This window comes from Papio anubis, chromosome 9, assembly GCF_008728515.1.
Source record: "Papio anubis isolate 15944 chromosome 9, Panubis1.0, whole genome shotgun sequence".
NCBI classification, from domain to species: domain Eukaryota; kingdom Metazoa; phylum Chordata; class Mammalia; order Primates; family Cercopithecidae; genus Papio; species Papio anubis.
Window position 1 is genome coordinate 29,575,650 of NC_044984.1, and position 26,922 is coordinate 29,602,571.

The window sequence follows — 26,922 nt, forward strand, 5'->3', positions numbered from 1 at the left end:
ACTGTTGAATAGAGGCAAACTAGGTTCATGTTCTTTGTAAAGCTGAACTTACTTTCAAAGGTTTATTTGAACTTTCATCAGAACACTCTGAACAAATGAGACTCTGTTATCACTCATGAGAAATACTACTTGCTACTTTCAAAACTAGGGGAATCAGAATCCTAGAGGTGAAAGGAATCGTGAAGTCATCCAGTCCAACTCCCCTAAACTTAAATATGTGGAAACCTGAGCCTTGACAGATCACGCACCTTGCCCAGGTTTCCATGGCAAGTTAGTAGCAAAATCAAAACTGGGCCCAGGTCTCTTTACACCCAGCCTATCCTAGCGCCCCACAATGATTAACATGTTTCCTAATCTAAAATTTTGAAAACTACAGTCAATAGCAACACCTAAAAAGGACAAGAATAAACTACAAAATTCTGAGAGGGCAAAACCTCAGAATTCCAAACCCTGAACCCTCAGACATGGAGATGCATCCTCATTAGGGAAGAAAGTAAATGAAATTATTTGAGAAAACGTCTGAAAGGTATTTTGGCTTTACCTTGTATCTGGTTAGAAATTAAGGACTGAAGAGCAAGGGCAGCTTCAACTTTGACAGGCATCTCTTTATCTTCAATCAGGCTCTTCTTCGCTAATTCAACTGCATTTCTTAGATTGAGCTCATTATGGAACTTCAAAGAACTAAATGCATGAAGTACCCAGCAAGACTGTATTATTAAAAAAGGTAAGTAGGGAGCTATTAGGATTATAGCATTCTGTAATAATGTCACAGATATAAGACCTTCTTAGTAACATATCATCAATTCTATGAAGAAATGTTTGCTTTTGGGGTAATATAGTAGCCTTAGTTTCTAATTTCTACATCCCCCTTTTTACAAGTAAGGCATTTTCATTACTTCTAAATTACCCATATGCAATAATGTTTTTCATGGGAAAGAGAAAAAGAAGCCAAATATGTCTTTGAAAAAAAATCTATTTATGCTTTTAATAAATATTATAACTCATAATTAATTTATTACATGTAAAAGCAACTCTAAACCAGTATCTGAAATTCATTTGTCACACTTACGTAAAACATTATTCTCCCTTACACTAACTGGTTTAGCAAACTTTCTTTTTTTCAGTCACATAGGTACCAAAAATTTTAAACCTGGTATAGATGATCACATTTTAACTATTAGATCACAGAATCATTATTATATTTTACTCTCTGTGTGCATCAAACACAATCAACAGAAATTAATTTTAGTTACTAAAGACTTTTAGCAAGAGAATCACAATTCCTACAACTTCTCAAAGGTAGGAGCCCAACTGTAAAAATGCTCATGGGCTCTCAGTGTCCCTACTCCACATTTGTCCAGATATCTCGCTAGTAACTATTATTTTATAAAATGCTTACTAGCGTACAAGGCATTGTTAATATACGTTGTTTTAAGCAAGACATTTTTTGTGCTGATATATTTACAAAGAGAAATACTAGGCTCTTGAATAAAAGTCCTGTTTCTATTTCTCCATAAAATACATTGATTCTAAAAGAATATACACATAGAGCACAATTTCACATGCATTATTAATCTCTCCATTTTACTAAGGCAAATCTACCTAATATACTGAAAATCAAATTCAAGTTCTTAGCTAATCCAGAATTTCACGTCATTTTATACACAAAATAAATCCATTTGTGAATTTAAATTGTATGACTGCTATAAAATCACCTTTCTCATTGCATGTTTTACATATGCAACAAGTGAGGCTAGGGTGACAAACGAAATAAAACCAGCAGGAAATAAAATCCATAAATCTTTTCCTTTTTTTTTTTGAGATAGGATCTCACTGTCACCCAGGCCGCAGTGCAGTGGCACAATCTTGGCTCACCACAACGTCCGCCTCCCAGGTTCAAGCAATTCTCCTGGCTCAGCCTCCCTAGTAGCTGGGATTACAGGTACCCGCCACAAAGTCCAGCTAATTTTGTGTATTTTTGTAGAGATGGGGTTTCACCATGTTGGCCAGGCTGGTCTCAAACTCCCCATCTCAAGTGATCCGCCCGCCTCAGCCTCTCAAAGTGCTGGGATTACAGGCATGAGCCACTGCGTCCGGCCCATAAATCTTTTTCTTTAATAGTCTGTCCTTTATTCAGCTGATGTGACCATAGGCAGACATTCTAATTGACTCTATTTCATCTCAATATGTGGTAAAAGGTCAATTTATCCAAAAACATTTATTTGAATAATTATCTTATGAAGATTTAAGATACATAACAGAAATATGAGAAACTTATTTAACAGAAATATGAAACACTTACTCTAGCTCGAAGATATCCCAGGTTAGACAATAATAATGGAAATACATGATTTTGTAGAAACAACTCCATTTGGTCCTTGAATAAACTCTTCTATTAGGAAACAAATTTCAACTTATCAGTTTCTTTTTCATATGTAAGAATCACTTCCTAATCAAGTATGTTTACTACGACTTGCATTTAATATACTTCTACTTATAATTTTGTGAAATTATTTGACCTATATGTTGCATGTTTTAAAACAAGACAAATATTACCTTAGATCAGTTTGATATTGATTTTGTAGAAATAAGATATTTTGTATCCCCTTCACATAGCAACGGTTTCATACTGAAAATGTTAGTCAAATTTTCTTTTTAATTAAAGAAATAGGTGACAGAAAGGAGGATATTTGTCAACTCAATTATCCAGAAGTAGTCACCAGCTTTAAATTAACCATAACTTTCATATTCTCTCATTTGCCTGTGCTTTACAATGTTATTAAGTAAATTAAATTTTGATTATCTTAACCTTCAGTAAAATCTCAGCTAGGGAACCAATCACATGCAGGGCTCCATCTTTCTTCCTAGGGTCAAAGTTCGGGTCTGTTAGGATTTGATAACAGAATGCCATCATTTTTGGCAACACCTAAAGAAATAGAAGAATCCATTTTAGTCTACATGAACTTTGTCTTACTATAGTATTAACTGTGATGCACAAATTTTTAAAAATAAAGCCATTTTATTATGTTCTATCAAGCAACTATAAGCTCAATAAGAAAAGTACAATTTATTAAGAAAACAAAATAACCATGATACCCTTTCCCCTCACCAGGACAGAAAAAAAAAAAAATTCTTAAGGTGACAAGTTATAATGAATAACAACATAATTTCTCAAACACCAGGGATATACTAGAGTATCAAATCAACACAGGCCACTTTTATTTTGGATTTAAAAAGAAAAATGAAATACCTCTTTTCTTTTCTTTGCAGCAGTATATAAGAGAGTCTGGGCTGCTGTGGTGGGAGACGCATAGTCTTCAAAAATATCTGAGATTTTAAAAGGTTAAAACTATGTTAGCAAAAATATAATTACTTATTCTAGATTTTAAACCTGACTGGCTGCTATTCCAAACCAAAAATATAAAACCACCCACATATGACACTGGTTGACAGCACTAAAAAGCTAAGGATATACAGTGGCACCACAACATTGTTGTCTCCTGCACAAAACAATGTTCCTCAAACTCTACAGGTTGTCCTTTCAAACTATTATATTGAAGAAAACAATGCATTTGCACATATGTTTCACTGAGAACAGAAAAAGTGCTTTATCTCTATCAAAAAACAACAAAAATGTACTCAGTTCTTACTATGTGCCAGGCACTATTCTAGACCCTGGGATACAAAGATCAAACAAAAAGGTTCTCATGGAGCTTACGTTGTGAGACAAAGAAACAGAGTGTACATATATACACACATAATAAGTCAGGTTAAAAACAAATGTAAAATAGGATAAAAAGACAGAGTGACAGAGCATGGGGTGCTAGTTTAAATAAGGTGTTAGGGAAAGCCTCTCCAACTCTGTTAAGGTAACATTTAAGCAGAAATTGAATGAAATGAGGGAGAAAGCAATCCATGGATAAAGCACTCCAAGCAGGGGAAACAGCAAGTATAAAAGCCTTGAGGGACTGCTAGGACCATGCCTGGCTCTGTCGATACGTAGGTTCACCAGGTCATCAATGGATATTTGTTGAATATACACCTATCTAAAACTTAACATATCACTTAATACCATGAATATTTTCACAAATTTCAGAATAGGCAGTTTTACATAATAAACTGAAATCTTGAAAGGTATCTGATATGTCCTTGTTTAAATATAAAAGATAAAATCAAATCTAAGTCTACCTCAAAATATAAAATACAAACATAATAAGAACATTTTTGGAGTACTGTACTTACTCTGTGCCAGGCCATATGCTACAGTTTTAGAAGCATCTAGTATTCTATGCTAAGCAGTCAGTTCATGTGTATTATCCCATTTAATCCTCCCAGAACTATTATCATCACCCGTTTGACAGCTGAAATCACTGAATTTTAGAGAGGTTAAGTAACCTGTCCACAGTCACACAACAGGTAAGTGACTAAACCAGCATTCATACCCACGCTATCTTAACATCAAAGCCTGAGCTCTTGTTAGTTTTTACCAAATCAAAAAACATTATTGGGGGAAATGGGGAGATGTTGGTTAAAGAGTAGATAAAAAGAAACTAAAACATTATTATTAATCAGTCAATACATTTAGATAGGAATGCTTTGTTTCACATAAATAATTCCAAGTGACAAACATATAAAAAGAAAATACAGTAACTGTTCTTCCCTATGGTTACCCAAAAGTAAGATACACATATCAAATCAAAGCCACTGCATTCCAGTCTACAGAAAGAAAAATTAAAGAAAACTCACTTCAGCTAGTTAGTCTTGAGTTACCCATATCCGCTTTTAAACAATAAAATGTAAATTCCCACTGTTAATCAACAGACATAGAGTTCTTATTTTCTAAAAACTGGGATATTAATACCTATCTTATCAGATATGAAGAATACATAAAATCATGGTAACTTTCTGAAAGCTAAACAAATACTCTGTACATCACAAAAACACATAGGTATTATAAAAGAAGTAAACACTAAAAGAATGCCTTGCAAGGCTGGAGGATCACTTGAGCCAGGAGTTTGAAACCAGCCTGGGAAATATAAGGAGACCTTGCCTCTGCAAAAAATAATTAGCCAGGTGTGGTGGCACACACCTGTGGCCCCAACACTTGGAGGCTGAGGTGGGAGGATCACTAGAGCCTGGGAGGTCAAGGCTGTAGCGAGCTCCGATTATACCAGTGCACTACAGCCTAATCAACAGAGCAAGACCCTGTCTCAAAAAAAAAAAAAAAAGAAAGAGAAGAATGGTTGGCTAATCACTCAAAACTAACTAGAAAAACAAAGGCATAAGAATAGGGAAATAATAAGTTACACATATGAATAATGATTTTCAAAAGAAAAAGAACAAAGAAATCAAGTAGATGATAAATGTTTCTCATTCATTTGCTTTTCTTATACTTTGTCTCCAAGAGAAAACGGGGTCCTCACTTACTGAATCAAATAATATAAACACAAAGTTCTGCAAAAACACAGCCCAAAAAACTGGCATCTGTACCAGTAGGTTTAGCTTATGTAGCTAGACACACCTGGCTCAACTAAGGGGAAAGCACTGCTTTGTTACAGCACTTTCAGCATGCAGTGCTAAATTTAGCAATCATGTTTCAAAATTTATTGAAGGCATACTGGAGGCCAAGCACTAGTGGAGGAATGCAGAGGTGTAGAAGAGATAGAAAATGCAAAATAAAGCAAATAAATAAGATAAAATTCCTGTCCTCAGCTTCTAAGTTGTGGGAGATAGGTATGCAAATTAATATTTTGCTATGTTAAGTGCTTGAGTGGTCCATGAAGCAATTAATACAAACTGGGAATAAAAGGGAATAAATCAGGCCACCTACAAAATTCAATAGTTTCCACGAAGATCCAAGTTAAAAGGACACCCAAAGAACTGGGCCATACACAGTGGGGCCCCCATATGAAATTTCTTTCCCTTGTGGAACACTTAGTCTCTCAGATAAGCAAGCAAAACAAATTGGGGTACCCTAAAATATGCAGAAATCCAAAGTATTTCCCACATGAGTACGACCCAATCTATAAATGAGTCTCCCAAAAGGCACAAAAAGGGATAATCCCTGCAGATCAGCATCACAACAGCGTAAGTAACAGAGGGCTCCATGGGAACTTCAGCACCCGTAAGAGAGATGAATGAGGTGGCTTTTCATCCCCCACATCCAACAATCTCAAGTTCTCTAGTTCAACAAAATAACATCAAACTCTCAAAGTTTCAGATTTTATCATGCAAAGCAGAACGTGGGAGATTTAACAAAGTAATAAAATTTGCTTAAAAATATAAATTTAGTTACACTACTTTACATATGCAGGAACTGATGAGGAATAAAACCATCTCAATTACCAAATTTCATCCTTATATACTCATATGGATCTTCTTGCCACAGCTCTTCATCCTCATCTTTATAACACATCACAGAAAAAATCACATCTTCAGAGATATTCTAAAATGAGAGAAAAAAAAAAGTAACAAATGTGTATAGGCTATTCAAGTTTGAGGAATACTAATAATGTATTTGTTGACAGCCTTTATGATGTTAGTTTTCCAAACTCTGTGTGTATAAAATGTCAAGTCAAGGTTATATTTACTATTATGGTTCTTATTTCAAAATTTTTTTAACATTTCCATTTTGGTCCTAAATGTGCATGTATTAACAATATTAAAGGGCCAGGCATGGTGGCTCACGTCTGTAGTCCTACTTCTTTGGAAGCCCAAGGGCAGAAGGATCGCTTGAGGCCAGGAGTTCAAGACCAGCCTGGGTACTATAGCGAGACCCCATCTCCAAATATATATATATAAAAATGTAGCCAAGCATGGTGGCATGCATCTTGGAGGGTCTCTTGAGCCCACGAGCTCCAGGCTGCAGTGAGCCATGATCATGCTACTGCAGTCCAGCCTGTGCAACAGAGTGAGACTCTAGCTCAAAAAAAAAAAAATTAAATTTTCTTTACTTCTATTTCAATAAAAAAACTAATTTCCTACTCTACAAAATGTAGGTTTTAGTTAGAGAAAAGTCGTATTTATTAGCCTCTCTGTGCACTGCTACTAATGCTCTATTAAGCCCTTTTATGCTAACAATTTATATAAAAACAGGATCATCTCTTATCACTTAATCCAAATTAAATAATTCTAAGAGAAAAAATTCAGCCTAAGGATCAGCATTTTCTTATTCCTACTTTACAGCTATATAAAAATAAAGCCAAAAGTATGAAGTAGAGAAGAAATGCTATCACAACTCACCCTTACTTTACAGGAACACAGCAAATGAAATCAGTATCTTTATTAATTGCAAAGAAATTATCACTATTTGATCAAAGTGATTAGGCAAATAGTTATTAAGATGTCTACATAAAACAAAGAAAAGATATCTGTTGGTAAGACGGGTAATAACACTAAAATTCTATCCTGGACAGCAAACAGCAAAGTGAAAGATTTTTCTTTTCACATGTCATTTATAAAATTTAAGAATTTACAGTTTGGGAGACAGTAGGTATTCAGTTCCTAACATTCTTGAATTATCCAATTATTTGTATACAAATAAGTATTTATTTATTCGTGGCCTATAATTTTCCATTCTCATTTGTTCTTTAGCTAAATAACAATGCTGAATTCTACCTTTAGGCAAACAATTGATATAGAAACAATGATGCTATTGAAACTTAACAATCCAAGAAAAGAAATAAAAACCTTGCTCATACCTACAAAATACAAACAGTCACATATCAATCTTCAATTCCTGCAAAATAACACTACCTTAGCAGAGCCCTGGTAAGTTTTCAAAATGCTTTCACACAAAATACCTCATTTGATCCTAGCAACTTTTAGATAAGGACAGAAAAACACTATCTGCCTTAACAGAGGAGAAAATAAGGCTTAATGAGATTAAGCAAGATCAAGTGAATCCAGGTCTCCCAACTCATAAAACTTGAAGGCTTCACTTTTCTCAAATGCTTAAATTTCTAAGCCCTTTATATCTGACATAGGACTTCACTCATTAGAAATTATTAATGGTAAAATGTATATATAAAATGTAAAATATAGGAGTAGTAATACTAACTTTGTCTAGAAAACCTAATTTAACCAGAGAATAATTTTGGAGAGCTGCTCTCTGACACTAACCTGTATGTGTGGCTTCATCTGCTTCCAGGTTATAGAATGAACCACCCCTTGGTTGAGATAGTTGAATGCTTGCTGGAGAACACGGGGAGCTACATATTCTTTCTGTCTATATTGATCTAAAATTTTTAGTAGCACCTATAAGAAAATAGAAAATATAGAAGAACATAAACAATTTTAAGGTTAAAAGGGGGAGGTGGCATTTTTGGCATGACCTCAAATTCAAAATCCATAGAGAGAAAAATTAACAGATTTGGGAGAAAAATCAATGTTTTGTAAGAAAGCTCAGATAAACAGTTTTAATTATTAGACAGATCTATGTTATATTGAACTAAACAGTGTCTCATTGTAAGTGCCAGGCAAAGTCTAAATTTCTATTGCACTGCTAGCTCTTCAAAACAAGTTAGAACTCCTGTTTAAAAAATGACAATAACAGATCTGACTAAGTAAACATTAAAAACTTCCATATAACAAGACACAGCACAAAGATGTTTCATTATCTGATAAAGACTCCTTCAAATTGGAAGAGAAAAGTTGTTCAAAAAATAGTTTTGGCACAACTGATTAGCCCTCTGAAAAAATTTAAATTAACTCCCTAAACTTCATACCGAAATAAACCTCAGATGGGGAAATATTTTAACAATGACAAAAAACGATAGCACAGGATTCCTTCAAGAAAACGTGGGAGAATTTTCTTTTATAATCTCAGATCACAGAAGGTCTTTGTAAACACAACACAACTGAGAAGTTATTTTTTAAAAACTGATTTAAAAAATTATTTAGAAGGAAAGAACCACACCAAAGCAGCTCTGACTGGCTCAAGGACCTTTAGTCAACTTTCTTCACTACAGAAAGTTGCCTTCCAATTCCTGGTCTCCAGAGCTCTTCACCATATCAAGCTTATAAGTGAGTTGCTGAATAAATAAAAAGCATTCTTTCAAAATAGGTACAGAATTTATAAATCCAGAATATGGATTTTATTCAAGTTTCCTAAAACTCAGGTTTACCAAATTTATCAGAAGTCCTATCATCATGTAGAAACCCTTTCTGTGATGCAAGCTAGAAATGGATGATACTGAACATGATTCTTTCTAATACAGATGTGGCTCAAACAAAGTAGGGGTGATGGGAGATGGGAAATGGGAGATTATCTCCCCACACAACAGTGGGGGAGAGAAGAGTCCCTGATAAGAAAACTATTTTTAAGTATCAGGAATATATACCTTAAATAACCATGGTACCAAGAGTTTATAACACGGATATAATGGCATTTTTATATGTGTGTATACATGTATACACACACATACATGTTTATGACACTGAAAAAAAATCGACTCACCACTCTTCAAGTGGAAATTAACTTTAAGATACCTTAAGGAGTTTAACAGTAGTGGACAGCAGTGAAAGGGGCAGAAGACAGCTGATCAGTTTCCTGGTTGTCCTGGTTTTATTCACTAATTTTCCCTATAGATTGTCTCACCAGCGAACAAAATAACTTGTGAGAAATTCAACTATATAACTACAACCTTCCTGAATTGTTGCACTGTACTTTTTAGAAAGCATTTTACTAGGCAAAATGATAATCCATAAAAGGGAGTACTCCATCTCAAGACGACAGGTTCTAAGTACTTAACACTATAATGCTGACAATAAAGAGCTTTTTTTAAAAAAAACCTCTAGAGCCGGGCACGGTGATTCACGCATGTAATACCAGCACTTTGGGAATCCAAGTTGGGTGGATCACTTGAGATCAGGAGTTCAAGATCAGCCTGGCCAACATGGTAAAACTCCACCTCTACCCAAAAATATAAAAAATTAGCGAGGTGTGGTGGTGTGTGCCTTTAATCCCAGCTACTTGGGAGGCTGAGGCAGGAGAATCGCTTGAACCCAGGAGGCAGAAGTTGCAGTGAGCTGAGATTGTGCCACTGCACTCCAGCCTGGGCGACAGAGCGAAACTCCATCTCAAAAAAAAAAAAAATCTAGCAACACCCTCTATGTCATTAAAGCTTTTTCCTATGTCTAATTAGTCTTTGCTTCCTCAATATGGTCCTGACACAGCCAGTGGTCAATAATTAATAAATTTTATTGAAACATAAACAAAAATATGATTTAAATGGTAACACTGATCAACCAGTCTTCATCCACCACTTGTCCTTTGTAGCTTTTAAAATTTTTAAACATTGTATCAACTTGGATTGTTTCAGGAACTAATTTTCACTATACAGGATGGTTCCCAAACTTCCATAGAAATGTTTAAGTTCTCAGCTAAGAATCTTGACGTCTAATAAGCTCAACTACTCTTCCTATACCAATTCATATTATATAAGTCTTCTAAAATAAAAACTTAGAACAAAGAGGTGAAGAAATGAAGATCAAAAAACTCCAAAGAGGTCAGAGAATTAATAAAAGAGCCCAATCTAATACTGGTGACTGCTACACCGCTATCAACTTAAAAGGTTTGAGTCCAGAATCTAGGATTCAGTTCTGGTGGTGGCTGTCTTGGGACATTTGGTTCTAAAACTAATTGCACTGGAAACTCGGTTTTAAAACTAATTGCACTATAATAGATTCCCAGAACTGTCCTTTCATCCTCTATAAATATGTAATGAATTAGTATGTTTGTAACCTACTTCCGATAGAAATGACTTTACTTTCAGTAGTAACCCTTCTTCTATTTTAAAAGCATAAGTTTATTACCTGCTGAATGCCCACCGCATAGGTTTTCAAAAAGAATTCAGAAAATTCAAAGTATTCTTTTGTGACATTTCCTGGGCTTCCATATCTTAAAATACAAAAAGACAATGTACAAATACCGTGAATTTTACAAACAGCATGCTTGCTAGTTTAAATATAGGCCCTTATTCAAAGATGGATTCTATTGGGACAGAAAACTAACACTGCCTTTTTTTCCCACAAGCCACAAAATGAAATCAAGATAACCTGTACTTAGACCATGGGCCATACTGTAAAGTTTTAGACAGAAGCTTTCACTTGCTAAACCAAAAGCTCCTAAAGGGTGAATATTCGAAATCAAAATGTTACAACTGACATACATTTTTTCAATAAATGCTTTTAAAATTAAATTTGACATTATTACGGAGTTGAGTGACCATGCAGCTTCTTGCATAATTCTTAGATATTACCAATGGGCTGAACAATGTTATTTTTCCAAGTTTTTCACAGAAGAATAGAAAAGATCCAGAAAAGACCACCCACTTCATTATGATCTCAAAGCCAATAATTAAAATTAAGCTGCTTTAAACAGAGTGACTCTTGGTTCTCAGTGGCTCTAAAGACAAATAATCATATCTGATACTGATACTGGCTGTATGATCATCAATGTAATAAACAGATAATTACCGTTCAAAGAGCCGAGCTACGATATGCAGTGCCCACTTCTTACACTTCCACCATACCAGTTCTGGTCTATCATCCTCATCAATGTGCAGAGTCTCCTAACAGGACAAAATTACCCAGATTAAAGTTCTGCATAATAAAAGGATTTATGCGAATAACAAAGGCAGGATAAATCTTGATATAGGTTAAGTCATATTAAACGTGAAGTTAGATTGCTATATAAATGAAAATTCTTACTTTATAGATTGCTAGGTAGGAATTAAATAAGCAAAGTAAATTTCAACTAACCAATGCCGCTGTTCACATTTACCTCCTATCTTCGAAAGGCCTAAGTAAGCAGAGGACAAAATACAAAACACCATGGTTCCTTCAGGAAACTCTGAGATGATGAAGAGGTTCTACATTTTTATCTGGGTGATAACACAAGTGTATGTCAAAATTCACTGAACTAGTCATTAAGTTCTGTGCATTTATGTATGTAAGTTAAACGTCAAAATACTTTGTCTCACAATATGGACAACAGAAACAATGCTGCACATTTTAAGACAAACCAAAATTTTAATAGATATAAGAACTAATTTGATAAATTAAAAATAGTATTATTGCAGATAAAAATGAAACACCATCTTTTCCCTATCAAATGGAAAAACATAGAATTAAGTGTGTACCCATAACAGGCATTCTCAATCACTGCTTCTTAAAGTGTAACTGAGGGCACACTTTCTTGAAGAGCACTCTGCAAGATTAGTGAAAAGCCTTACATGCTTCTAGTTTATCCAAAGAAAATAATCATATATGTGCACAAAAATTTAAGTACATTCTTAAAACACTAAAAAATTAAAGCCTAAACATCCAGCAAGTAAAACATTCAACAAAAATGACAGTATAGGCTGGGCACGGTGGCTCAAGCCTGTAATCCCAGCACTTTGGGAGGCCAAGGCGGGCAGATCATGAGGTCAGGAGATCGAGACCATCCTGGTCAACACGGTGAAACCCCATCTCCACTTAAAAAAAATACAAAAACAAAAATTAGCCGGGCGTGGTGGTGGGCATCTGTAGTCCCAGCTACTCGGGAGGCTGAGGCAGGAGGATGGCATGAACCCATGAGGCAGAGCTTGCTGTGAGCCGAGACTGCACCAGTGCACTCCAGCCTGGGCAACAGAGCGAGACCCTGTCTCAAAAAAAAAAAAAAAGTATAAAAGCATTGATAATCATAAAAATATTTATAAGTTTTAAGTGAAAACTGAATTTCAAAATAGTATCAATAAATACTTTTTTTTTTTTTTCCTTTTTGAGATAGGGTCTTGCTCTGTTCCCCAAGCATAGTTTACTGCAGCCTCAAACTACCAGTGATCCTCCCACCTCAACTTCCCAAGTAGCTAGGACTACAGGCACATGCTACCACACTTAGCTTTTTTTTTTTTTTTTTTCATTTTGTAGAGTCAAGGTTCCACTATGTTGCACAGACTGGTCTTGAACTCCTAGCCCCAAGTGATCCTCCCAGCTTGGCCTCCCAAAGTGCTAGGATTACATGTGTGAGACACCATGCCCAGCCAATATACACTACTTTTATAAATTAAATATGTTGTGTATAGACGCAGAGGGAAAAAAAAAGACTAGAGGAATAAATATAAAGTTTTAAAAACAGTTTTCATTTTTGGTAGGATTTAAATTGCTTATCTAAGCTTTCTAAATATGGTATTATGAATTATTTTAATAATTTATTTTATTATAGTAGTAAATTTTTTCAAAGAGCAGGCAGGGATAATGAATTAGTCTACCAGAAATATTCCAAACCCGTCACCCCTATTTTTCTTGGGAAAAGCTTTTTCTTACAGGAGGAACGGTCCTGTCGATAATAGTTCGGAAGATCTCCATCCACGTTGTCATGGTTTGGTTATTCACTAGCTGAAGAGGCAATGCATACTGGAAAACAGAAGAACAACAACATGAACAATAATTCTTCCCATCCAAAAAGAACAACAATTTTATGTATATTGTAAGGCTAAAATATATGAAAGGGCTAACAGTTGAGAATGAAAACAGCAATCTTATATGGTTCAACCTAACTTAAAATAGATTCATATGCATATATAGAACTTAAATTTTTTAAATTTAGAAGACTACCTGCCATGAGTTGTTTCTTGGGTCTACTTTTTAAAAGGAAAAAAAAAAAAATGAATACACCGAGGTCTCATTTATTCAGCATGAGACTCTAGGTGAGTGATTGTTACGACTTACCCCTTTGAGGGTCAAACTTTCCATTTTAACTACCTTGATGAAAATCTTTATCTCATTATATGAAACTTTTTTTTAATTACTTTCCTCTACACTGTAGCATAATAATTACAGTCCACTTTGTACTACACAGATATGTGGCTCACTTCTGCTGTACTGTGAGGTGCAGAAGAGGGATATTGTCTCCACATCCATTCAGTACAAAACATGCTACATACTACAGACAATAAAATAGACAATCTTTGCCCCCACAAAGCTTACACTCAAACTGGAAAAAATATATATAGTCATGCACGACATAACAATGTTTCGGTCAGTGACAGACTGCATATACAACAATGGTCCCGTAAGATTAGAACACAGCTGAAAGATTTCTATCACCTAGTGACATAGTAATCATCTTAAAGTCATAGCACAATGCATTACTCAAATATTTGTGGTGATGCTGGTGTAAACAAACCAACTGCACTGCCAGCTGTATAAAGTATAGCAATTTTATACAGTACCTAATTGGTAATGACAACTATGCTACTAGTTTATATATTTACTATACAATACTTTTTATCATTAGTTTAGAGTGTACTCCTTCTACTTCTATTCTTTTTAAGTTCTCTAAAACAGCCTCCAGTAGGTCCTTCAGGAGGTATTCCAGAAGGCATTATTATCATAGATGACAGCTCCATATTGCCCCTGAAATGAAGACACTCCAGTGGGACAAATATAGAAGTGGAACACAGTGATACTGATGATCCCAACCCTGCATAGGCCTAGGCTAACACGTGCGTGTCTTAGTTTTTAATGAAAAACTTTGAAAAAAGAAAAATTCTAAAATATAAAACCTTTTAAAATATGGATATAAACAAAATATTTTTGTACAGTTGTACAACACGTTAATATTTTAAACTAAGTGTTAGTATAACAGAGTCAAAAAGTTGAAAATTTTAAAGTTTGACTGGGCGTGGTGGCTCACGCCTGTAATCCCAGCACTTTGGGAGGCCGAGGCAGGCGAAACACGAGGTCAGGAGTTTGAGACCAGCCTGGCCAACATAGTGAAACCCCATCTCTACTAAAAATACAAAAAATTAGCCAGGTGTGGTGGCAAGTGCCTGTAATCCCACCTACTCAGGAGGCTGAGGCAGGAGAATTGCTTGAACCCAGGAGGCAGAGGTGGCAGTGAGCCAAGATTATGCCATTGTACTCCAGCCCACATGACAGTGTGAGACTCTGTCTCAAAAAAAAAAAAAAAAAAATTAAAGTTTATGAAGTAAAAAAGTTACAGTAAGCTAGGGGTAATTTATTATTGCAGATAAATTTTATAAATTTAGTGTTGCCTAAATGTTCAACATTTGTAAGCACAGACTAACATCCTAGGCCTTCACATTCACTCATCACTACCTCACCCACAGCAACTTCCAGTCCTGCAAGTTCCATTCATGTTAAGTACCCTATACAGGTGTGCCTTTTAAAAAATATCTTATGCTGTATTTTTAGCGTATCTTTTCTATTACTTACCATTGAGTTACAGTTGCTTTCAGTATTTGGTACAGTAACATGTACAGGTTTGCAGCCTAGGAGCAACACATAGCCTAGGTATGTAGTAGGCTATAGCGTCTACATTTGTGTAAGTACACTCTACAATGTTCACACAGGGACAAAAATTACCTAACAAGGCATTTCTCAGAATGTATCCCCAGAGTTAAGTAACACATGACTGTACATGTACAAAGGTAGGAATAAGAGAAGAAGGTGGGGGAGATGAAGGGCTTTATGGGTTATATTAAGAAGTTCACACTTTATTCTAAGTGTATTTGGGAGCCATTTGGATTTGATATAGGGAACAGAGGAGAAGTAGGCTGAGGGTTAGGATGAGCTTCTGTATAGAATATCCACGTGCCCTGTACAAATATTATAAATGCTACTTAGACAACATCTGTTGTATTACAATTTTATTTTATTTGAGGCAGAGTCTCACTCTGTCACCCACACTGGAGTGCAATGGTGCAATCTCGGATCACAGCAACCTCCGCCTCCTGGGTTAGAGCGATTCTCCCACCTCAGCCTCTGGAATAGCTGGAATTAGAGGCACTCACCATCATTCCCGGCTAATTTTTGTATTTTTCTAGAGATGGGGTTTCACCATGTTGGCCAGGCTGGTCTTGAACTCCAGACCTCAGGTGATCCGCCCATCTCAGCCTCCCAAAGTGCTGGGATTACAGACTTGAGCCACCACACCCGGCTGCTCATACTTTTAAAAACAAAATTGTCTGCCCCTTCTCATATTATCGCTTTTTACTTATGTCAGCATTATAATAGTGGCTCCTAATGCCTTCTAAATTTCTATTTCCCAGAGGAGAATATTAATGTATTAGTACATAATAGATTACCAAAATGGTTTAAAATATTGAGGTTTTTCAGGTTTTTAACAAGTATAGACTGAGAAAAATATGTAGATTCTGTCCTCTTAGCAAACCAATTAGAGGTAGAGGTTTTAGAAAAATTATTTCATCAGCCTTTGTCTTACTTCCCAATTTCTAGCTGTTTCTCTCAATAAAAAAGGGAAGTCTGGCCTCTGAATATTATTTCAAAACAAGTGAGAACATATTTTCCTAGTATTCTAGTTTCTCCTCCTCTCACATTTGACTCCTTCCCCCTTCTCTTTCCCTGCAAAAAGTCTGCTCTGGGGGAAAAAAAAAAACGCTGCCTCAGACTATGCCTATTAAAAGTTTAAAAGATGAGGCTTTAATAAAAATATAAATCTTTATTAAAGTAAAATATTCTGGGGCAGGCGCGGTGGATCACGCCTGTAATCCCAGCACTTTGGGAGGCCGAGGCGGGCAGATCACGAGGTCAGGAGATGGCGACCATCCTGGCTAACATGGTGAAACCCCGTGTCTACTAAAAATACAAAAAAAGAGCCGGGCGTGCTGGCAGGCACCTGTAGTCCCAGCTACTCGGGAGGCTGAAGCAGGAGAAAGGCGTGAACCCGGGGGGTGGAGCTTGCAGTGAGCCGAGATCGCGCCACTGCACTCCAGCCTGGGCAACAGAGCGAGACTCCGACTCGAAAGAAAGAAAGAAAGACAGAAAGAAAGAAAGAACGAAAGAAAAAAGAAAGAAAGAACGAAAGAACGAAGGAAGGAAGGAAGGAAGGAAAGAAAAAGAGAAAGAGAGAAAGAGAGAAAAAAAAGAAAGAAAGAAAGAAAGAGAGAAAGAGAGAAAGAAAAAAGAAAAAGTAAAATATTCTGAAACAGTTTAAGTATCTAAGTCAATAAAAAGCCAAAGACAGATCCAAACTATCTTGGTTTTTGAGCTCAACAAAACCATCCTCTTCTCATGACAAATTCAACTAGAAAGCATGTAACAGAGTTTAATTCATTCATCAAACAGTTAAGACTGAAAACAATTATTCTTCCTCCAATCAGATCTAAATAATTTACCCAAGCCTTTCAAGGATTTGATGTTAAATATTTTTATATTTCAAACATATTCCATCTTTCTGGATTCCCATGTTGGTATCCCTTATAGCATTCAGATTTTTTTTTTTTAGGCAGTATTTTAAACCAAGGAAAATGAGCCTTAAATCTTCTGTTAGCTTTGAGTCAAATGCAAAGAAACTACCATCAATATGATTTCCCAATAGAAGAGGGACTCTCTTCTTCTTTACCTTCGTCTTCTCTCATAACTAATCTACAGGCAGGAATGCTATAGAACAGATAAGTCAAGTAATCAGGTAATCAGGTTTTAGAGCAGGTAGGTTTACCTACCCTGGTTGTGCTTTACCCATGATTTCAGACACTGGAGTGAAATGCACACAGGGGCAGATCTGCCATTGAGATGATCTTGGGCAATTAATTTCTGTGAACCTGTTCCTCAAAAGCATTTTTTAAAGAAATATATGGGAGAATATACAATAATTTTTAATAATAAGTGATACTTACTGAGCACTTTCCATGTGTCAGGCAGAAATACAGGACTCCATATTTGTTTTCTGCAACAGAAACCTACCTGAACAAGTGCATAAAAGATTTTCAGAATTTGTTTCTGCAGTAATACAGAATAATAGGAAGAATCAGGAAGGAGCTGCACGATTTGTTGCTGAATACGAGGCAGGAATATCTGCATTGCTATTATAAGAGGTTCTCTCTCTTCTGCTTTCTTATATCTACATGAGCAAAGACAAAAAGAGAAAAGTAATTTTTCCCACCCAAAGAACTATCAATAATAAATTAGAAAATATTTTTAAATACATAAAACTAACAAAACAAAATCATTAACATTGGCTTACAGTTTCTGTTTGAATTGCTAGAATTAAGTCGAAAAGAAATTTAAAATAACACATCCTGTTTTAGGCACAGTTTAGACTAGTTTAAAGCAATTCAAGACTATTTTGCATTTTTCCTACATGAATGTTTCTAGTATTTAAATTAATTTTCATCAAGCTAAAATTCGTACTATAAAATACAAGTTGCTATGCTATTTTAAATAGACAAACTACGTAACAAATATGGGAGAAAATGTTTTTTTCTTATATTACCCTAAATTGAGCAGTTAAAGTAGTTTAAAATTTAGTTGCTCTTAGATCGCTTTAATTGCTATAAATCTGAAATATTTTCAAAAATTCCGTAAGTAGAGTAGGTAGGAACTAACCAGTTTAAAAGGAGAACTACAGGACTTTATATGCACATGTAGCAATCTTCCTAGAAACCAGAAAGCAATACTATTAAGTGTGATATTAGTCCTCCACCTACCCAAACTGCTTTTATGGAAAAGAATGTCATTAGCAAAGAAACGTCAACATTTTCTATCTTGCATCCAAAAAAGTACATGTTTTGCTTTATTTAACATACTCCCCAGAAGACAAGTATTAAGGTATCTCTGTATCAGAGTTTCCAAGGAAGCTGTTAATAAATGGTCCTGTGCAACTAAAAAGTTTTTGAAGTGCTTCATATTATATCACTGTCTCAGAGGTTAGCAATATCCATCAGCACATTAAAGTTTCTTTCAATAACTGCAGCAAATAAACACATTTAAGCATGTTTAACCCAACATTTCCCAGACTAATCTGATCACCTGTGCAGAACATCCACAACAGACCACTCTATGCAACTTAATTATTTCTAAGTTACACAAGGCTGCTTTCTTCAGCCAATGGAAACCAACTTACTCATATGTCTTCACCAGTTGATACAGACATAATAAACTGCCAAGCCAGCTTCCACTGCTCTGTGATTGCAAGTAATAGTCTATCTTGTCGACTACTGCTGGCCAGTGACCAGGAAAATCATGTTTTATGATGGCACGGAGACACATTGTTAACTGGACTCTACAAGGTAGGGAAGAAAAGTCCAAAATCTAAGTAGTTATAAATACTATGTTTCAAAGCCTTCTAATATTTTACATAAAAGTTTGTTATCTCCTATTTACCTGTATTATATAATTGTATACATGGGATAGGGGAAAAGACATATCTAAAAAAACATCTTTAGTGGCTCAACTTGCTGAAAATAAACAGAATGGATGAGTTCCTAAAATGAATGAAACCTTTCAAGCTATCTTATCCTAAATACAGTTCAAAAAAATTTTTAAATAGTTCAAAATTTTCAAAAAACTGCAAAGAATCTACCTCCGCTCTGTAAAATTTCCCAGCTTATTATATCTCATATTTTGGTTACCATATCCTAAATGGGGAAGAAAATAACACTTCAAACAGACAAACTTAGTCTAAAGATGGTACAAGTAAGTACAAAGAAGGCCTACATAATTGTGGAAGCTTCTCTATGGGCCAAAACCTTGAACTCATCCTTTATCAGTTAAAACCCAACACCGTATGTTGAATCTATCCAAAGCAGTCTGAGATACTAATTTGTGTATCCCGAGTATAAGAAAGAAACATGTATTAGCGAGGCAATTCCTGAAGGGGAGACCTAAGAGCTACTTCCAAAGAAATAAATGAAAAAGCCAACAGAAGATACATAGAACAGAGGAAGAAAATATTCCTTCAATAAAACCACAAAGTTAAATGCTAAAATATGTTATCTGATAACATAGATCAGTAATCATTTCCTCAATGAGATTTCCACTTTAACTGAAACTGAAAAGAAAACAGGGGCAAAAATTTCTTTTCTACAAACTATCAATTCAATGATATCACCAAATATGACCTTACATGACATTTTCAAATAGTTAAGAAACAAATCTGGCAAAATTAGGATTCCACAATGCAACTAAAAAAAAGAAAGCATTTTCAGTTGAACAACCAGTAACTCAGATTCACTTAAACTCGTAAAATTAAACAAAATGATGCCTTTTCTTCACACTATCAAATCTATTTGAAAAATCCCTTTGTAATACTCCTAAACTTTGAGAACAGGCGGAAGAACTTTCAACAATGATTATAGTTAAGCCTTAAGGACATAAAAGGGGCAAAGCCACAGAGAACTGTCCCACAATAAAGATAAAAATCTCCTCTAGTGCCAGTAGTAGCTGCTCCTTTAAACAATAAATGTCATATTTGTATACAATAAAACTGAAGCTTTTCATTTTTTTAAATCTCATTTTCAGGTTGATCCTCCCAGTCCTTTCTCATTCCAAGCAAAGGATGGTTATGAAAGGCCATCCTTCATGCATTACTGTGTAGAACCACTCGAAGATTAAGGGAGATCTGAAAATGTAAGATTTTGAAAATAAATGGATATATGATGGTACCACAGGGGTATCAGTCCCATGACTGGCATTTGGGCAACCAATGAGAATAATAGTGATTTATTTTTAACCAGTACACCTATTTTCTGCTCTTAACAAATTAATTGCTTTAAGAGTTCAATGCTTGTTCTCCTTCCTGTTACCCATCGTACTTTCTTCCTTTTCCACTGCTTATGTCATGATGGCTATTAGATACTCAGGGCTAACGTTATATTCAACTTCTTGACATTAAAAAGTTTCATTCCTCTACCACTGTTTTCACCTGTTTGTCCCTGCATTTTCAAAAGATACCTAATTACTATCTTGTGTGTTGAAAAGAATTTGTTTCTCCAATTTTAAGACTGCAAAATTTTTGACTATACAGCTGCTCTGTCCAATAGAGCAGCTGCTAGTTACATATGCACACTTTAAATGAATCAAAAGTAAATGGAATTAAAAATTCCATTCCTCAGTTACACTAGCAACATTTCAAGTGCTCAACAGTCATTGATGCCATGTGGCTAATATTAGACAGCACTGACACAGAACACTGTCACTGCAGAAAGTTCTGAGGGACACTACTGCTCTATGGCATCTAATCTATGATTTTCAAAAACTGGAGACAATTCTTCTAGTTAATACCTACTCTATCCTGTCTTCTCTGAAGGAAAACATGCTCAATTCATAAATGTGAATAAAAATACAGGGAAAGATTAAGATAGGTGGTAGGTAAAAATTCCCAGAATCAATCTCTCTGTATCAAAGAAAAGAAAAGCAGGTAGTAAAAAAAGTCAAGCGATCATTACTAAGAATAAAGGTCATTTAAGTAGCAAGATTTACACAATTGTTTTGGTTAAGTATGATTTTTTTTTTAATCTTACCTCTTTTTGTGGCAACATATGGCAACAAAATCTTTTCCAAAATATCTTGAGGCAAAGAATTACAAATGCAAAGACCACTAAGTAAAATAATATTCTTTGAGTGTCCCTCTTTATTACTTTACCTCTTTAGAAAAAGAAACAGGAGTCTGAGGATTAGATCCAACAGCACCTACCCTCAGATCTAAGCATTTCATGCTTTCTAGTAATCCTAAAGATATAGCACCACATACCTCACTAAATCTGGAGACCGAATTATTCCTTCCACAATGTTATCACGTATTTGCTGGCGATCGTTTTCGTGAATGTTGAATGGAAATATTGCTTCTCCTGGTGGAGGTTCTCGATCTGGCCAGTATTGTGTCACCATGTTCTTCAGGTAAATGGCAGCTGAGTTTGAGAAAAAATGCTAATGTAGCAGTACCAAAAAGAATGGCTTTAATTCAGCCTTATAGAGCATGAAAGTCCAAACCCTTCAATGTTAAACATGAAACCCAGCAAAAATGGATACTCTTCCAGGTATAAACAGCGAAATCAGGAAGGGCAAGTGGATAAGAATTTAAAGGTTTCACTTCAGCTAGTCTAAGCAGAAAATATTTCATTAAGTCAAGATTCAGAGCTTACAGGACAGGAAAATTATCTAGAAATCATGCATAGTAAACATACTTCGAGATCATAAAATCACACTTTTTGCAATGCCTAATTCTGAGGTGACAACAGGTAAAGTTCTACTTTCCTTCATGAAGGTGGCTTTTTTGGTTTTTTGTTTTCCCACTGGCTACTATCAAATACTAGCATTTTGGAGTATCTCTGCTTTTTATAGTATTGGTAATTTTCCTCCAACCTTTTTGAAATATTTACTACTTGTAAATATAATAGGGAAATGAACATCAGTCTTCAAAAATTTTTGGAAAACTCAAGAAATTTTTATATGTTCTCATCTATCAAAATACATAATCTGATTTTGTTCTATTCTTTTTAATTGTTTTCAACTTTTAACAAAAGCCTTCTGAAAGAAACAGGCTGACATATTGCTACAGCATTTTAAGAAGGAATGTGAAGCTTTCTTTTCTTTTTTTTTCTTTGAGACGGAGTCTTGCTGTGTCATCTAGGCTGTAGTGCAGTGGCAAGATCTTGGCTCACTGCAACCTCTGCCTCCCGGGTTCAAACGATTATCCTGCCTCAGCCTCCCAAGTACCTGGGATTACAGGCGTGTGCCACCACACCCAGCTAATTTTTGTATTTTTAGTTAGACAAGATTTCACCATATTGGCCAGGCTGGTCTCGAACTCCTGACCTCAGAAGCCTGACCTCAGAAGCCAGTGCACCTGGCCAGAATGTGAAGCTTTCTAACCATCCCAGTTGAACAGTGAATGTAAGTAAATACTTATAATGTTGTGTGTGTGTGTGTGTGTGTGTGTGTGTGTGTGTGTGTCTATAAAGAATAAAGATACGTGATTTGGAAAGCAGCATAACTTTCTTCCCTTAAGCTTCTCTTCTTTCCCCACTCAACTCTTTCTTCACCTAACTTTTAACATAAAACTATATTGGTGACCCGGTTTAGTGGCTCACATCTGTAATCCCAGTCCTTTGGGAGCCCGAGGCGGGTGGATCACCTGAGTTGATCCAGGAGTTCGAGACCACCCTGGCCAACATGGTGAAATCCTGTCTCTACTAAAAATACAAAAATTAGCCAAGCATGGTGACAGGTACCTGTAAACCCAGGAGGCGGAGGTTGCAGTGAGCCGAGATCATGCCACAGCACTGCAGCCAGGGCAACAGAGCAAAACTCCATCAAAAAAAAAAAAAAAGCTAAATTAGGTAGTAAAAGCACTATAACATGAAGAATACACCAATATGTTCTACATTAACTAAAACATAAAAGAAATTTAGTGAAATTATGAACTTGACATCCTGTAAGCTCCTCTTTCATTAGTTTTGAGTAGCTAAAGTTCTGAAAAACTGTTCCATCTATGATTTCAATTTATTTGGGTAAAAACAAAAATTATATAAAGGGGGATGTGTGTTAGGGTTTTCTTTCTTCCCTTGTTTTTAATTCAGACCACACAGGCTCTAGACTAAGTACCATGTTTTATCGGGTATAGTTATTATATTATGTAATAGTGACTGGCAAATAATACCTATTCAATAAAAATGTATAGACTATTCAAAAAATAATGAATGAATGATCTAAGGATATGAACCAACGTGTCAGCAGTTCAAACTGATTTCACAGGATTTGGGGGTTTTTTTGAGACAGGGTCTCACTCTATCGCCCAGGCTGGAGTACAGGGACACAATCACAGCTCACTGCAGCCTCCACCTCCAGGGCTTAGGTGATCCTCCCACCTCAGTCTCCCAAGTAGTTGGGAATACAGGCGTGCACCACCATGCCAGTTAATTTTTTGTATTTTTGTAGAGACAGGGTTTTGTCATACTGCCCAGGCTGGTCTTGAACTCCTGGGCTCAAGTGATCCACCCACCTTAGCCTCCCCAAGTGCTGGGATTACAGGCATGAACACCCAGCCTGATTTCACAGGATTAATCTTTGCAAAAAGAAAAATCAACTATATTATTCACAAAATCATTTTGATCCCTATAGAACTAGTCTTGAAAACAAAAAGCAACCTTTAGACAGTAAAGATACAGACATGGTAAAATCATGGGCTTATTTATGATTTAGTCATTAAATACTACTAATATTAATTTTACAGCTGAGAAGTTTTAATTTAAAAATTATGGTGCATCAAACAAGATAGGTTTTTAAAAAAAGCACACTGACTAATTTATATATGCCTAAATAAATGTACAATTAGGTAAAATAAAATTGAAAATATATTAAAAAGAAAATTTAAATTACTATTATGGATAATTATGGATTACTAAAGATAAAGGAAAAATACCAAAGATAACTGTTACCATATCAATCAATAATCTAAAAACCTCCCTTTAATCATTTAATTCAAGTACGTAACAAACCATTTGCCAGAACTAAGAAACAAAGGACTAATGTCATCTTAATCCAATTCATAAAGGAAGTATTAAACTTACTTATCTGTCTGGGTGTCTTGGAGCATCCTTGTATTTTAATAATAGATTAAAAAGAGAAGAAAAATTTATAAATGGCACTTAAATTTAGGATAGTTGTAATATAGAATTTTACAAATGTATTTCAGATTCTATGATAAAAATGGCTGCTCTAAGATAGTTTTCCTACAAAATCCACTCACCATTTTAAGCATCATAAGTTGAAATTAACTTTCTAAAACACAAACACACTTTTCTCCTTCAGCACAATGAATCATCACTTAAGCTCTGGACCCAGAAACACAACTATAGAGGTCAATTGGGTTTCATAACCTCAAAGTGAAGAAAGTACTGTTATCTCAGTGGGCAGAATGTCATGCTTTTGAGTTGATGTTTCTAAGTCTCGCTGTTTTTCATTGTAATTTTGTAGCTCTTCTCTCCCTTATTACTCTGTGAAAGGCTAGATTAGACAACAAATGTGTCAATTATATCAAAATAATATTAAATACATTCTGAGTACAAACTACAAAGCTTTCTACAAATAAAATGCATGAATGTTAATAAAAGTTTCTTAAAGTGCTTCTGGACTGATCAGAAACAGAGGCATCTTTCTGTTTATTTCTAGGTTCTGCACTCTATAATGTTAAGGTCAATCTTAACAAATAACCTCTGAACAAATAACCACAGAATGAATTGTTGTATCTTCTCCCTGTCCATCCTTTGGAAACACAAACAAAAAGAAAGAACAAGAAGGAGGCAAACTTACAGAAATCAAAAACCATGCTATTTTTTTAAATGACAGTCCCACATCTGTCACCACTGATGACCTCTTCAGGTCTAATACCTCTCAACCACCACTTTTAAATCCAAACTACTCTCTGCTTCTCATAGCAAGTCCAAAATGCACTGAAGAAAGTACATTTCTGAGCCTAAATTTACATATATTAGAGAAATTTTACTAAAGAGTCTCTTCTCTTCAGAGGTAAGGAGTAAAAAATTAGAAACAAAAGTGACTTGACATTCCAGATCATAACTATCCTAAATTTAAGATAGGCTTCCTTCACTGAATATAATATTAATAATGCTATTATGCTTATCAACACCTCAAAAGAAAAGCAGCAGACCAAACATCCAAATTTTTTTGTTTTGCTTGGCAACATCAAAATACTGAATTTTTCCTGTTTCTTGAAAACTCACAGTAAGGTTAAGAAAGGACATTCACCAGTCAGCACGCTTGATGGTAGCAAGAACACTTTATATTGCCCACAAACAAAAGAGAAAAAGTATTTTGCAGATGTATTTCCACTTAACATTAGCATAATTTTTTTACAGCTTTATACAGGCTTTCTTTTAAAGCAAAAATCACAACATTCTTTTTTAAGTGTCATGCTAAAGATGATAAATTATCTGTCTGGGTGTCTTGAAGCATCCTTATATTTTAATAATAGATTAAACAGAGCAGAAAATTTATAAATACCACTTAAATTTAGGTTATAATGTAGAATTTTTAAATGTATTTCAGATTCTATGACAAAAATGGCTGCCCTAAGAAGGTTGTCCTAATAAGTTAGGAAATAATCACCAAGATAAACTTTATAAGGTAGTTAACAGATTTGAAATCTAAATTACGAAAAAAACAAATTATGAAGAAAAAAATGCCTTTCAATGCTGTTTACATTTTACATCAAAACTTCATTAAGTTGTACAGAGTTGGTGAGGATTTGGGGAACCTAGCATTCTAATGCACTGCTGGTAGAAAATGTAAGCAAAAGCAACTTAGTGAGAAGATTCTAAATTCTAAATGTCATAAATATCCATTAGCCTAGCATTTCCCCCTTTTTATAATTTATTCTATAAAAATACTCCCATAAGTACCTAGATACACATCCAATGATACTCATTTAGCACTGCTTCTATCAACGATGAAAAAAAAAAAACGACAATAACGGAAATATCCATCAATATCAAATTGTTTAAGTAAACCATGGTAATTCTTATATAAAGAAATACTGCACAGCTGTTATAAAGAATGAAGTATGTATATGCACTGACTTGGAGCAATCTTCAAGGGTACATGGTTAAATGAAAAAAAGGAAACTGTAAAATAGCACGTGTAATATAAACAAAAGAATTGGAGAACCATGCATCAAAGCTGATGGCAGTCATCTTTGGGTGTGTGAAGAACAATGTAAGATATAAACTATGTTTCTCTAATGTTTCCATGTCATTAAAGGAAGGCATTAATGTAATAACTTGTTTTAAGATCTTTTAAAATGTTATTTCTTAAATGCTTCATAGGAACTTTACAATGGCCCTATAAACACTTAGGTTTTTAAAATAGGTTCCATTCAACAAAATGTTGTTTCAGAACAGCCCTATTTTATAAAACAAAGATGAAACAAGTGCAAATTATGGTTTCAAAAATTTACATAGAAGTCTTGTAAACCTTATAAAAGCAAAAAATAATTCCAACATCAGTGTTTTTCCATAGGATTTTCTTTTTTATCTTAACCACAAAGGGATCTTTTAGGAAATCATATATAGTGTTACAAATCTTCCCAAAGCTTAATATTTATCTTTTTATTCTATGTTCAAATAAAATTAAATACTTTCATCAGCATGTAGA

The 26,922-nt window shown here is 35.0% G+C and overlaps 1 protein-coding gene across 4 annotated transcripts in view; it reads right to left on the bottom strand.

Moving 5' to 3' along the window:
- IPO8 (importin 8) overlaps window positions 1-26,922 on the bottom strand; it is a 66,404-nt gene that overhangs the window by 33,184 nt on the left and 6,298 nt on the right. For 2 of the 4 annotated variants that reach the window (XM_021922154.2, XM_017945766.3), the window contains exons 3-15: window positions 24,321-24,347; window positions 21,503-21,659; window positions 18,875-19,033; window positions 17,716-17,872; window positions 13,312-13,401; window positions 11,479-11,573; window positions 10,816-10,900; window positions 8,122-8,256; window positions 6,346-6,445; window positions 3,251-3,327; window positions 2,810-2,926; window positions 2,303-2,392; window positions 542-707 (exon numbers count right to left, since the gene is read on the bottom strand). In XM_021922154.2, the coding sequence (XP_021777846.1) occupies window positions 542-707; window positions 2,303-2,392; window positions 2,810-2,926; window positions 3,251-3,327; window positions 6,346-6,445; window positions 8,122-8,256; window positions 10,816-10,900; window positions 11,479-11,573; window positions 13,312-13,401; window positions 17,716-17,872; window positions 18,875-19,033; window positions 21,503-21,659; window positions 24,321-24,347 (1,455 nt within the window). Of the gene's footprint in view, window positions 1-541; window positions 708-2,302; window positions 2,393-2,809; window positions 2,927-3,250; window positions 3,328-6,345; window positions 6,446-8,121; window positions 8,257-10,815; window positions 10,901-11,478; window positions 11,574-13,311; window positions 13,402-13,716; window positions 14,580-17,715; window positions 17,873-18,874; window positions 19,034-21,502; window positions 21,660-24,320; window positions 24,348-26,922 lie in introns of those variants that run through there. The other 2 variants (XM_021922153.2, XM_021922155.2) reach the window with 2 other exon arrangements.